Source organism: Hemitrygon akajei, chromosome 10 (genome assembly GCF_048418815.1).
Source record: "Hemitrygon akajei chromosome 10, sHemAka1.3, whole genome shotgun sequence".
Lineage (NCBI taxonomy): Eukaryota > Metazoa > Chordata > Chondrichthyes > Myliobatiformes > Dasyatidae > Hemitrygon > Hemitrygon akajei.
This window is the reverse complement of record NC_133133.1, coordinates 76,276,643-76,291,112: the sequence shown is the minus strand read 5'-3', so window position 1 is coordinate 76,291,112 and position 14,470 is coordinate 76,276,643. Positions and strand designations below refer to the sequence as shown.

Sequence of the window (14,470 nt, the reverse complement as noted above, 5' to 3'; positions counted from 1 at the left end):
AATTCAAGAGTAGAGAGGTCATGTTGAAACTCTACAGAATTCTGGTGAGACCACACTTAGAGTATTGTGTCCAGTTCCGGTCACCTCATTATAGGAAGGATGTGGAAGCTATGGAGAGGGTGCAGAGGAGATTTACCAGGATGTTGCCTAGATTGGAAAACAAGTCTTATGAGGCAAGGTTAGCAGAGCTGGGATTTTTCTCTTTGGAGCGTAGAAGGGTGAAAGCGGACTTGATAGAGGTCTACAAGATTATGAGAAGTATAGATAGAGTGGATAGCCAGTATCTGTTTCCCAGGGCGCGAATAGCAAACACCAGAGGGCATATATACAAAGTTAAGGGAGGGAAGTTTAGGGGAGACATCAGGGGTAAGTTTTTTTTACACAGAGGGTTGTGAGTGCCTGGAATGACTTGCCAGGGATGGCGGTGGAGGCTAAAACATTAGGGGTATTTAAGAGCCTCTTGGACAGGCACATGGATGAAAGAAAAATAGAGGATTATTGGGTAGTGTGGGTTTAGTACTTTTTTTTAAGTAATATATGGGTCGGCACAACATCAAGGACCAAAGGGTGTGTACTGTGCTGTAGTATTCTACTGTCTAGTGTCTAAATAGCATAGACATGGTTGTGGGAACAGATGATATCCATTACAGATTAAAACTAGTTTTAATGCAGGCCTAAATTGGCCTGATCCTTATGTGTTTTCCACTGAATTCACAGCTGTGGAAATATTGGAGGTTTGCAATTATATTTTGCATCTTTTTGGAAATATTGCCATACATGATATGCCAGGGTTACTATGAGACAATCCATCATCACACAGAGATATTCAACAGGTACTGGCAAACCCATGAGAGAAAAGACCTGGCTGAGCCACAGCCCAAGTTGAACAAGGCACCAGGATTGCTCCAAGCACTAGTGTCCACTTGAGCAAGAGGGCAAGCACAAGTTTAATGTTAGGATAGCACTCCCAGGAATGCAACACAGACTTAGTAAAGAGTATATTCTTTCTCCACTATCCCATCATACACTTGCAACTTAGGTACAGTGCATTAGATGTAGCACTCAATCAAACTATTCCAGGGCTGTGATTCTTCCAGAGTGAAGTTCCCCTACGCCATCCTACCACACTCTCCCACAGTAGTTACAATCAGGAAAGTTCTCTTGACATTATTGTGACCGTCTCAGACATAGAGCAGATATAAAGTAACACTCCTCACGCTCTTTATTCCATCAAAGCTCCACCTGTTTAGACATTCTGCAGAATTTTCATTGGCTCTTTCTGCTATAAGGAGAATGTTCTCAGCTTTGCTCCACCAGCTCATGTTTAACCAACATCTGTACAAAACAGTGGCTCTCACCTGATGCTGTATAAGACATTGCCATTCTTAAAAATGCGCAATAACTTGTTGTCTGTCGTCACCTCGTGGAAGCTGGCTCCTTTCTCATTGGCAAAGAACAGGTCAGGCTTCCAGATGGAGTCCAACATTGAAGGGTCGATGTCAAGGGAGTCGTCAGGATACTCACTGTATGCAAGACGGGGGTCGTTCCACTGTTGCCGCAGGAACACATTGAGCCTATAGTCCTGTGGGACGCAATTAGACGTTGTATCAAACGTTACAGATTTAAGACTTTCACCATTGCTGCTCCATTCATTTAGTTCCTTTCACAGGATGTTGGCATTAAGGCAAGGACAGCAGTTATTGCTCAAGAAAATTGGTGGCATGGTGGGCAGCGGGTTGACACATTGCCTCAGAATACCAGAGAATGAGGTTCAATCCTGACCTCCACGGTTGTCTATGAGGAGTTTACACATTTTTCCTGTGACTCGGGTTTCCCCCAAGTGCACTGGATGCCTCCCTCCTCCCAAAGTCATTTGGGTTGCTGGGTTATTTGGCCACTGTAAATTGCCCCTGTTGCACTGGGTGTTTTTGGGGAATTGATGGGTCAGTGCTTACCATGGTCGTCTCAGTCACAGAGCTAAAGCTGTTGATAAAAATATTGCAGGTGACGTTCACGGGTGGACCTGGAAAACAGTAATTGTGAGAATGAGGGAGAGAAAAAAAAACCAGATAGGTGGCTAGAGAGTGGGGCAAAACTAGAGAGAGATGGCGAGAATCAGACAGGAGCTGGAGAGAGAGAGAGAGCTGGGGGGATTGGGGGAAGAGAGCTTTAAAAGAAATTCCTAATTAATTCAGCTGCCTGGTCTTTCTGTTAGTCAAGTAAATGTTTCTCCTTCAATAATCTTTTTAAATCCTGTTGGCAATCAACTTACAATCTTTTCTTCAGACATGCATTTTAGACCTCAATAAGGTCCATTGGTAAATTCTCCAAGTTGTCAGAATGACTCTTACACTAACTTGTGCTGGTGATGACAACCCTGCCAGTGGAGGCAGTCTGTCCCGGCAAACTATAACAGAATTCCACATCATGTTGATTTCTTCACTCGGCCTTCCCCCAGTTTCTCTGAGTAAACGGCCCTGCATCAGCGCTGCTAGTTCTGCGTCCACACTGCTGATTTACTGCTTAACCTCTGTGCTCCTACTTAGTTAAACAATCACGCAACACTTCATCACCCGTTTCCTCCAATAAATCATGGAAACACTCAGGGACAACTGATGGCATTTGCTCTAAACCTTTGCAAAATGTGGTACTCAGGAGTCATGGAGTCATTGAGAAGTGTATAGCACAGAATGTGGCCCTTCAGCCCATCTGGTCCATGCTGAAACCATTTAAACTGCCTGCTCCCATCACCCTGCACCAGGACCACAGCCCTCCATACCAGTGCTATCCATGTACCAATCCAAACTTCTCTTATATGTTGAAATTAAGTTCACATGCACCACTTATGTTGGCAGCTCATTCCACTCTCTCATGAACCTCTGAGTGAAGAAGCTTCCCCTCATGTTGCCCTTAAACTTCTCACCTTTCACCCTTAACCCATGACCTCTGGATGCAGTCCCACCCAGCCTCAGTGGAAAAAGCTTGTTTGCATTTGTTCTGTCTTTGAGGATGTGACTAAACACATTGATGAAGGTAGAGCAGTGGATGTAGTGTATATGGATTTCAGTAAGGCATTCGATAAGGTTCCCCATGCAAAGCTCCTTCAGAAAGTAAGGAGGCATGGGATCCAAGGAGACCTTGCTTTGTGGAACCAGAACTGGCTTGCCCACAGAAGGCAAAGGGAGGTTGTAGATGGTTCATATTCTGCATGGAGGTCAGTGACCAGTGGTGTGCCTCAGGGATCTGTTCTGGGACCCTTACTCTTTGTGATTTTTATAAATGACCTGGATGAGGAAGTTGAGAGATGGGTTAGTAAGCTTGCTGATGACACAAAAATTGGTTATGTTGTGGATAGTCTGGAGGGTTTTCAGAGGTTACAGCAGGCCATCGATAGGATGCAAAACCAGGCTGAGAAGTGGCAGATGGAGTTCAACCCAGATAAGTGTGAAGTGGTTCATTTTGGTAAGTCAAATTTGAAGACAGAATATAATATTAATGGTAAGACTCTCGGCAGTGTAGTGATCTGAGAGATATTGGGGTCCATATCAATAGGACACTCAAAGCTGCTGAGCAGATTGACAGTGTTGATAAGAAGGTGTGTGCTGTGTTGGCATTCATCAACCGTGGGATTGAGTTCAAGAGCCATGAGGTAATGTTACAGCTATATAAGACCTTGGTCAAACCCCATTTGGAATATTGTGTTCAGTTCTGGTCACCTCATTACAGGAAGGATGTTGATACTATAGAGAGAGTGCAGAGGAGATTTACAAGGACATTGCTTGGATTGGAGAGCATGCCTTATGAGAATAGGTTGAGTGAACTCGGCCTTTTTTCCTTGGAGTGATAGAAGATGAGAGGTGACCTGACAGAAGTGTATAAGATGATGAGAGGCATTGATCGTGTGGATAGCCATAGTCTTTTTCCCAGGGCTGAAATGGCTCACTCAAGGGAGCATAGTTTTAAGGTGCTTGGAAGTGGGTACAAAGGGGATGTCAGAAGTAGATTTTTCACACAGAGTTGTGGGTGTATGGAATGCACTGCCAGTGAAGTTGGTAGATGCGAATACAATAGGGTCTTTTAAGAGTCTCTTAGACAGGTAAATGAAGCTTAGAAAAATAGAGGGCTATGTGGTAGGGAAATTCTAGGCAGCTTCTAGAGTAGGTTACATGCTTGGCATAACACTGTATAGCCAAAGGACTTGTAATGTGCTGTAGATTTCTATGTTTCTATGTTTCTTTCTATAACCCTTAGAAATTTGTATACGTGTATCCAATCTATATCAATCTTCTACATTCTAAAGTATGTACGCAATCCAAACCTTTTCAATCTTTCCTTACAACAAAGGTCCTCCATACCTGGCAACATCTTTGTAAATTTTGTCTGCACTCTTTTGACATTGTTCACCCCTTTCCTGTAGGTAGGTGACCAAATCTGCACACAGTACTCCAAATCAGGCCTCACCAATGTCTTATACAACTTCAACATAACATCCAAAATTGACATGGAAATTTGAGCTAGGAGGGTTACAACTTCCAAATTTTAAGAATTATTATAAAGCAAATCAACTTAGATTTATTGCATCTTTTTTTGAGAAAGATAAACCGGCATGGATCAGAATAGAACTAGATAAAATAGGAGAAAACATACCAGAAGACTTTATATATAAATGGGAATCTAAATGGATACGGGAAAAGAAAGAATCTCCTATATTAAAACATTTGATTGATTTATGGAATAAGATAAATGTTGACGATGAGACAAAGAAATCCTTATTAGCAAAGAGATCTTTAATTCAAAGTAGACTTATTCCTTTTACAATGGATAATCAACTTTTATATAATTGGTTTCAAAAAGGGATTAGATATATAGGAGATTGTTTTGAAGGAGGTATATTAATGTCATTCAATCAATTAAAGAATAAATATAAAGTATCAAACAACACTCTTTTTTGTTACTTTCAACTAAGGGCTTATTTAAGAGAAAAGTTAGGTCAAACAATGTTATTACCGAAACCCAATGAAATAGAAACTTTAATTCAAAAAGGAAAGATTAAAAAATTTATCTCTTGTATGTATAATTTGATTCAAAAACAGGCAATTAAACAAGGAGTCCACAAGTCAAGACAAAAATGGGAAAGTGATTTGAATATCAAAATTGAAGAAAAAAACTGGTCAAGACTATGTCTTGAGAGTATGACAAATACAATAAACGTTCGATTAAGATTAGTGCAATACAATTTTTTACATCAACTATATATTACACCACAAAAAATAAATAAATTAAACCCAAATTTATCTGATCAGTGTTTCCGATGTAACCAAGAAATTGGTACTTTTTTACATTCTACTTGGTCTTGTTCTAAAATTCAATCTTTTTGGACAAATTTAAGAGTTTTACTGGAACAAATTATTGGAATACAACTTCCACACAACCCAATATTACTTTTACTAGGTGATATTGAAGGGATAAAACCGATATCCAAATTGAATAAATATCAGAAAGAATTTATAAAAATTGCATTGGCAGTAGCCAAAAAAGCTATTGCAGTGACTTGGAAATCGGATACATATCTAAGTATAGATCGTTGGAAGAACAAAATTTATGGCTGTATTCCACTTGAAAAAATTACTTATAATTTAAGAGATAAATATGAAACATTTTTGAAAATTTGGCGCCCTTATTTACAAAAGACAGAATTAAATATATAGGTGCTCCGAAGATGAAATAATTGGTTACTTGGGGAAAGAAATAAATATATATACTAAAGTTATTACGAACTCCATGGAGCATGTGGGGATCTTCCAATGTCCAGGCATTCCTTTTTTTTTCTTTCTTTCTTACTTTGTTAATAGGGATGTTAGGGGGGAAGGGGTTAAGGGGAGGGGGGCTGGGTAACACATTTTTTTTATACACATTTATTCTGTAACTATTTGAAAACAATAAAAAAAGTTTTTTTTAAAAAAAACATAACATCCCATCTCCTGTACTCAATACATTGGTTTATGAAGGCCAATGTGCCAAAAGCTTTCGTTATGACCCTATCTACCTGTGACACCACGTTCAACAAATTATGGAGCTGTATTCCCAGATCCCTTTGGTCTACCACACTCCTCAGTGCCCATCTGTTCACTGTGCAAGACCTACCCTGGTTGGTCCTGCTGAAGTGCAAAACCTTGCACTTGTCTGCATTAAATTCCATTTGCCATTTTTCCAGCAAGCCATGATAGCCTTCCTCACAGTCCACTACATCCCCAATCTCGGAGTTATCCATAAATTTGCTGATCCATTTAACCACATTATCATCCAGATAACAGATGACAAACAACAACGGACCCTGCACCGATCCTATGACACGGCACTGGTAGCAGCATCCTGTCAGAATAGACAATCATCTACTACCACTCTCTGGCTTGTCCCACAAAGCCAATGTCGAATCCAATTCACTACCTCATCCTGAATGCCGAGCACTGAATCTTCTTGACCAAACTCCCATGCGAGACTCACCAAATGCCTTAATAAAGTCTGTGTAAACAACATCCACTGAACACTATACTCCAGCCAAGGCCAAACCATGACTTGTAAAGGTCAGCAGGATCCTAAATTTCTGCTCCGTCTCAAGTGGCTTTTAATAGTATTAACTTATTCTGCCACTTAGCGAATGCGTTCCTGTAAGCCCCGGGTGTCTTATGGCAGCTTATAATCAATCAGCTTACTTTACCTCTTCCTGTTCTTCCTCCCACAACACAGTTTTATACTTCTCTGTGTGAAATCTCTTTTACTGAGAACATGCTGGTATTTCTGATTGATTCATGGGCTCCAATGCCTGTTACAGCTTTCCTCACAGTTTGCTAAGTTTTGGAATGTGCATACTTATTGTCCTCATTATACCTAAATCCACATCATTCACGCACATGAACAGATCTGTGGTTTCAATAAAATTTCCAGGAGAACACCATTTCACACTTCCTTTCAGTCTGAAATGCAGACATGTACATCATCTTTTAGACATAGACAGAACAATACAGCACAGTACAGGCCGTTCGGCCCACAATCTTGTGCCGACCCTTAAACCCTGCCTCCCATATAACCCTCCACCTTAAATTCCTCCTCAGACAGGATGAAGAGGTCAATACTCCCCAATGCCATTAGGCTTTACAATTCAACCACCAGGACTTAAGAACTTTTTAAAAGCTATTATTAATGCTTTTTGAGATAGTGATTTAGATGCATATCATATTTTTTACTGAGTTAAGTATTGTATGTAATCAGTTTTGCTACAACAAGTGTATGGGACATTGGAAAAAAAGTTGAATTTCCCCATGGGGATGAATAAAGTATCTATCTATCTATCTATCTATCTATCTATCTATCTATCTATCTATCTATCTATCTATCTATCTATCTATCTATCTATCTATCTATCTATCTATCTATCTATCTATCCATATACCTGTCTAATAGTCTCTTAAACTTCACTAGTGTATCTGCCTGCACCATTGACTCAGGCAGTGAATTCCAAGCACCAACCACTCTCTGAGTAAAACACCTTCCTCTAATATCCCCCTTGAACTTCCCACCCCTTACCTTAAAGTCATGTCCTCTTGTATTGAGCAGTGGTGCCCTGGGGAAGAGGCACTGGCTGTCCACTCTATCTATTCCTCTTAATATCTTGTACACCTCTATCATGTCTCCTCTCATCCTCCTTCTCTCCAAAGAGTAAAGCCCTAGCTCCCTTAATCTCTGATCATAATCCATACTCTCTAAACCAGGCAGCATCCTGGTAAATCTCCTCTGTACCCTTTCCAATGCTTCCACATCCTTCCTATAGTGAGGCGACCAAAATTGGACACAGTACTCCAAGTGTGGCTTAACTAGAGTTTTATAGAGCTGCATCATTACCCTGCGACTCTTAAACTCTATCCCTCTTACTTCAACTGGAATTTGATATCCACATTTTAACTATCCCGTTGAACTGATGAACTTCCATTTTACCAATTTAACTACTAAACTATCAAAGCACCAGACCCGCTTCAAACCCCTCGGTAACCTACTCACAAATACAGCACCATAATTTAATCCTTTGAGAAAGTTCCATGATTAATATCATGTCTGGTTTTATTCGGCCTCGCACCCATCATTTTCCCATATTTCTTGGTTAATTTAGATGTGATTACTTTAGGACAAAGATTAATGATTAAAGATTAATGTGATTAATTTAGGTGGTTATCATGAACTCAGTGAGCCAAAAGCCCTGATTCTGTCAGTCAATCTCAAATTTAAATTGAACTATTGGTTTAATGACTGCTGATGTGAGTTCTGAACAGATCCTTACTTGTTGTCTCCACAGTCGGGAGATGAGGCTCCCTCGCCAAATTAACAAAATACCATCTGAAGTCAATCCAGTAAAACAGCAGGGACTGCAAATCTGAAAATGCTGGAAAGACTCAGCAGGGCAGGCAGTATCTGTAGGGAGAGAAACAGTTAACGTTTCGGGTTCCTAACTCTTCATCAGATCAAATGCAGCAGGGCCGCAGAATAGAAACATTAATGGTTTAATTTTTCTCCAGTGCTGCCTGACCTGCTGAGTCTTTTCAGCATTTTCTGCTTTTATTGCCAGCTGAGTTGTCCCAGTGAGGGGTACTCCTTCTCTCCACAGGAAGCCCCTCAGAATGGAGGGTGAACTACTTCCCCTTCTGCTCTGTAGGTCCTGTGGCCAATGCAGGACGTGGCAGTCTCTACCTCCAGTGTTGTGGTTGCGGGACTGTAGCCATGACAGTCCAAAGCAAGTGGCCGGCTAACTGGTTCTACTGTGTTGGTTCAGGACCTGCTCTTCCTGGAACACACAAAGTCCTTTACAGCATTCATATTTGGTGGGCTAGCTTCGACATCTGGTGCCCACGTCAGAGGCCTGAGACGTTAAGGATGACTGGCCACTCTCCAAGACTAACCTGCCTACGTGTTGCCCTTGACAACAAAGGATGCAATGAGTTAGAAAAATCTGAAAATGATGCCAGCGGTAGTTAGACACAGCTGGCGAGTTCAACAGGAAAATGGGTTAGTTAACTCTGTGCATTTCCCTCAAATGTGCTCACACAATTCTTTCCACCCACTCATTGCTCCAGAAAATATCAGCGTTATAGGAACAGTCCAGAACACACCACCTGTCCAGTAACACAGTAATGTCTCCACAGCATATCATCTGTCTATCAAAGCCCATTCCTCTTCTCCAACTGAATTGATTTAATCTTTGATTCATCTGCATTTACCGGCTTTATAAGCAAATCTCTCATTAATATCCACCTCCCCCCCACCCCCCAACATCGTTGTTCTAGTTTCTGTCTTCTGGAATATTTAGTAAGGATCAGTAATTAACTGTGGGAGGAACAGAGGCCTAGTCAGCATTCTTTGATCCATTGTAGATAAGGCCCTTCAGCCTGTGGCTTTCACCCCTCACACTTACTGGGTAGAGTGCCAGAGAGAAGTGGCTAGGTCCTTTTGTCGGAAATAATTGTTGTATGGCACTGTTGTGGCTCTGCTGTTACTGGCCCCTTGTCAGCCTGGCTCTGTTTACAGCAGGTATGGACTTTTCATGATGTGAGGAGTTACTAACGTGTCAGTCTTCTCCAACCTGCCTACTTCCTTTGGGGGAATGTCAGTGAAAGTGTGACCGAAGACTGTTGTATCTGAGTCACCACCCTGAGGAACTCCTACAGTGAAGTGATCAGTCTCCATTAGCCACAACATCTTCCTTTCTCTCTATGTGGAGGTGCATTAGAAGAGGAGAAGCTGAGTCGCCTTCTCTGACTTGCATTGAGGACTTGGGAATGGAGGAGGGCACCCAGCTACTTGAAGTTGTTACATCTGAACAGGAGGAGCCATTATCTCCCTTGAACCCGTCCCGGAAGGAAGGAATATGTCGCATTGAACCTGTTAGGTGCATCACGGAGGATTGGCATCAGTTCTGAGAAGGCCCTCAGACAGGACCAAGATGAACCTGGTGGGCAGGCTGTCAACTGCTTTTGGGGAGGATTTAACCCCAGGAGGTTGAAAAGCTGAGCAAAAATTCAGAATGGAGAATGTCAGTATTGGAAATGGAAGGTAGAAATTTTAGTGGAGAGTTTGAAAACCCGTGAAAAGGTTGGCTATAAATTTGACAAGAAGGTATCAAGCTGTGTTTGCTGTTATAAACATGAATGGTAGCATTTTGTTGAATTGGGTAGATGAGGGCACTGAGGGCAAATAAAATCAATGGTTAAAGGACAGCAGGGTCTGGAAGCTTAATGTTCCTGGTTATGTTCTTAGTTAAGTTCAAGGACGAGTGGAGGCAATAAAGATTGGGGTGTGTGGCATTATTGGTTACATATAGAATCACAGTCAGAGGGAAAAACAACTGAGATTATGGGTTGAAATAAAGAACAAAGCAGGAGCAGTTAGGTTTTGCAAGTATTACAAGGCTGCTGTCGTGGGTTGAATCAAAGGTGGTGACAAATTGGCGTATAGGAGGGAGATTGAATGATGCCACGACAACCACCACTCACTCAATGTCAGCAAGATGGAAGAGTTGATTATTGCCTGCAGGAGGAGGAAACTAAAGGTCCATGAGCCAGTTTTTATTGGGTGTTAGGGTAAAATCAGAGGTGGGGTGGATCAGCGACTTTAAATTCCTCTGTGTCAGCTTTTCAGAGGTCCTGTCTTGGGTCCAGCATGTAAGTGCCATTATGAAGAAAGCATGGCAGTGCCTCTACTTACTTAGAAGCTTGCGAAGAATCTCCCACCAAAGATTTGGCACGCAATCTAAAACTTCGACAAACTTCTATAGATGTGTGGTGGTGAATGTATTGTTTGGTTGCATCATAGTCTGGTATGAAAACAGCAATGCCCTTGAATGGAAAATCCTACAGAAAGTAGTGAATGCGACCCAGTCCATCATGAGTAAAACCCTCCTCGCCATTGAGCACATCTACACCGAGCATCTGTCATGAAGGACCCTCACCATCCAGGCCATGGTCTCTTCTTGCTGCTGCCATCAGGAAGGTACAGAAGCCTCAGGACTCACACCACCAGGTTCAGGAACAGTTATTAACCCTCTACCATTAGGCTCTTGAATCTGAGGGGATAATTTCACTCGACTTCACTCACCCCATCTCTAAACTGTTCCCTCAATCTATGGGCTCACTTTCAAGGACTCTTCATCTCATGTTCTTGATATTTATTTATGATTGGTTCTTTTTGCACAATTTGTTTCTTTTGCACATTGCTGTGCTCTGGCAAAGTCAGAACCCAGGTGCAGAGGAAAGACAAACTCTGACGTAGAGACGGTGAACTAAGTTTATTCTTAAGAATTCCAGCGGGATATTGGTGGCTCGGCTGAGTGACATATTCTCAAAACTAGGACCCCTAGATTACTGCTAATCAGACATCCACTTGAATAGTACAAGTAACATGGAATCCCCGAGGCTATTAAAATAAACCCAACACGTTTAATCAGAAAGCAACAGGAGACCGCATTACAAAGAGCAAGTTGCTTGAGAAAAAAACAACTAAACGACTCTCATTAAACAACAATTAATCAATTCAGGAGGTCTAAAACCACCAGAGCCCAACACAAGCACAAAGAGCGCATTACACATTGGCCCTTTGTTTGTCCTGTTGTGGGCAGTCTTTCATTGATTCTATTGTGTTCCTTGTATTTACTGTGAATGTCCACAAGAAAATGAATCTCGGAATTCTATATGGTGATATATGTACATTGGTAATAAACTTTGAACTTTGAATGACCCAAGGAAAAGGATAAAAATGTAAGAGCGATATACTAAATACTAAATAACCTGTGCAGTTACATTGATTGGGTTGAATCACTTTAACCACTTTGCACTAAAATAGACTTTCTTCCAAATAGTGTTCTTGTAAAAATTGTGCATAATTTGTATTTAGTTTTTGTTTTTCTTACAAATGCTGCATATCTGATCCTGTGTGCTTGTGATGTGACCACACTCGTGCAGATGACAATAAACCCGACTTAGACTCTGTTGCGGACTTTACCTGGGGGAAAGGCACAGAGGATGCAGGCTTCCTAAATAACACTTAGAGCACTTTCAACCAGACTCTGATGAGCTCCCTGCCTGAAGTGACCAGCGCTGGAGGGTCAGGTAGAATGGCACTCCTCACTGACCTTCACCCGAGTCCTCATGATCTTGTAATTGTTCTGATTCCCTGAGAAGACTGGAGACCTCTTGGCCTCTCAAACCTGACCCATCCTTTCATTAGACCATACTGTACCATCACTTGTCCATCCCTGACCCTCATCCCCTCTCCAAAAATCTTCTCATTTCAGCCTGGAATTGACGTCAGGGACTGAGGATTCACTTTCCAATGTTTGTGTGATGAACTCAGGAATAACCAGGTTTTATGAGTAGGATCACTCTATCCTTCCCAGGAATCCTTATTGAAGCATGTTTCTATTCTCCGTACAGCCTTCCAAATCCCAGTCAACTCCCCTTCTCCACCCTAGGGAGTTGAGGACTCCATGGGTGAGCATGGTCATACTGAAGGATGGAGCAGGCTTGAGGGGCTGATGGTCTGCTTCTGTTCCAAGCTGCTCCTGTTCTTGAGTTCTGTATTATGAGGGCAAGTCCTCACCTGCCTTCTTCTCTCTCACTGGAGGGACTGCCCCCATCCATGACCTGGCACAATGCCAGAACATCTGCCCTCTCCGGTTTCCCATTGATTAAAGTACTTGACCAATAACAGGTAAATATTTCACCTGGATTCCCCAGCACCTGAATGGAGCCATTCCCAACATGGGAAAATCTGTCCCACAAGAGACCATCCTTGTCACTGTGCTCAGCAGTTCAAGGATGGGCTGAACAGCCTTCTCTAGCGACTCGGAGGCAGGAGGAGCAGAGCTGTAGGAGGAGAGCCAGGGTGTGAGGAACCCCAGAGCACAAGAAGAGCTGGAAAAAAAACCCAGTATAGGAGGACGCAGAAGTCTACCTTTGAAATTTGGACGGATACGTGCATCATAGCCTGAGGTCTTCCCCATGAGCTTGTCAAGGAAGTCAGATGGAGACAGTAGTGTAGAGGTGGGGTGATTTCTCTCAGCTTCTGTTGATGATGCTGGCCTGTGAAATGGAAAGGGAGATGCAGACTGAATGCTTGGTTACGAAGCTTCCTCTTCTTGACTTCGGCCCCTTCCCTGTCCCTTGGAGAGGAATCAAGCAGTCCGAGCTTCTTTTGGACAGGGAGGCAATGCAGTGGTATATGTAATTCATGGTAGGACTAGCGATGAAAAAGGCACGGTGAACAGGGGCTATCACAGGCTACCTCTCTCTCAGGCTCAGTGTGATGCTGTCTTACAGAGCCAGAGACCCAGGATCAATGCTGACTGTGTGGAATTTGCACTTTCTCCCTGTGACCACAGGTTTCCCACCATTCCGCCCCCCCCCCCCCCAAGTGTTCCGGTTTCCTCCTACATCCCAAAGAAATACTGATTTGATGGAAATAAGGAACAGGAATTAGAATGGGACAGGACTCATGGAATTGGCATGAACCACATGGGACAACAGGCCATAGTAATCCAGTCGATACGTAAGGCTGCAGTTAGTCCTAATGGGACATGGCTGAGATCAGGTGACCTAAGAGATATTGGGAAATGTATTTGGGAAAATTTGGGAATTAACAGCACTGAATTAACATCAGTGGTGGGTGAACTTTAGAGAAAACTAAACACAGCAGCAGATTCAAAATAGCTACTTCTTTTCAACTATTCAGCATGCCAGAGAGGGTAGAAACAGGATGATTTGGCAGATAAATGCGTGCCTGAGAAGCTGGTGCAGGGGGCAGGGCTTCAGGTTCTTGGATCATTGTGATCTCTTCAGGGAGGTATGACCTGTACAAAAGGGTCGGGTTGCACCTGAACCCAAGGGGGACCAATATCCTCACAGGTAGGTTTGTTAGAGCTGTTGGGGAGGGTTTAAACTAATTTGGCAGGGGGGTGGGAGCCAGAGTGGAGGGACTCAGGATAGGACAGATGGTAATAAAGTAAAGACAGTGTGCAGTCAGACTGTCAGGAAGGGCAGGCAGGTGATGGGACAAAATTACATTCAGCAGGGTGAGTATCAGTGCATTAGGGATGCAGAATCAAAAAGGGTAGCAAATACAGCACTCAAAATGTTATATCTCAATGCACAGAGTATAACAAATAAGGTGGATAATCTTATTGCACTATTATAGATGATCAGGTATGATATTCTGGCCATCATTGAATCGTGGCTGAAGGATGGTTGTAGTTGGGAGTTGAACATCCAAGGTTACAGATTGTACAGGGGTACAATCTGTACACCACTAGTCACTGGCAGCCAACCAGAAAAGGATCCTTTTATTCCCACTCGCTGCCTCCTACCAATCAGACAATGCTCTAACCATGCCAGCAACTTTCCTGTAATACCATGGGCTCTTAACTTGGTAAGCA

The 14,470-nt window shown here is 42.5% G+C and overlaps 1 protein-coding gene across 4 annotated transcripts in view; it reads right to left on the bottom strand.

The window, feature by feature from the left end:
• Positions 1-14,470, bottom strand: part of glra4a (glycine receptor, alpha 4a) — a 34,244-nt gene that overhangs the window by 11,362 nt on the left and 8,412 nt on the right. For 2 of the 4 annotated variants that reach the window (XM_073057664.1, XM_073057665.1), the window contains exons 2-4: positions 12,994-13,121; positions 1,956-2,023; positions 1,359-1,582 (exon numbers count right to left, since the gene is read on the bottom strand). In XM_073057664.1, the coding sequence (XP_072913765.1) occupies positions 1,359-1,582; positions 1,956-2,023; positions 12,994-13,121 (420 nt within the window). The remainder of the gene's footprint in view (positions 1-1,358; positions 1,583-1,955; positions 2,024-12,993; positions 13,122-14,470) is intronic. The other 2 variants (XM_073057666.1, XM_073057667.1) reach the window with 2 other exon arrangements.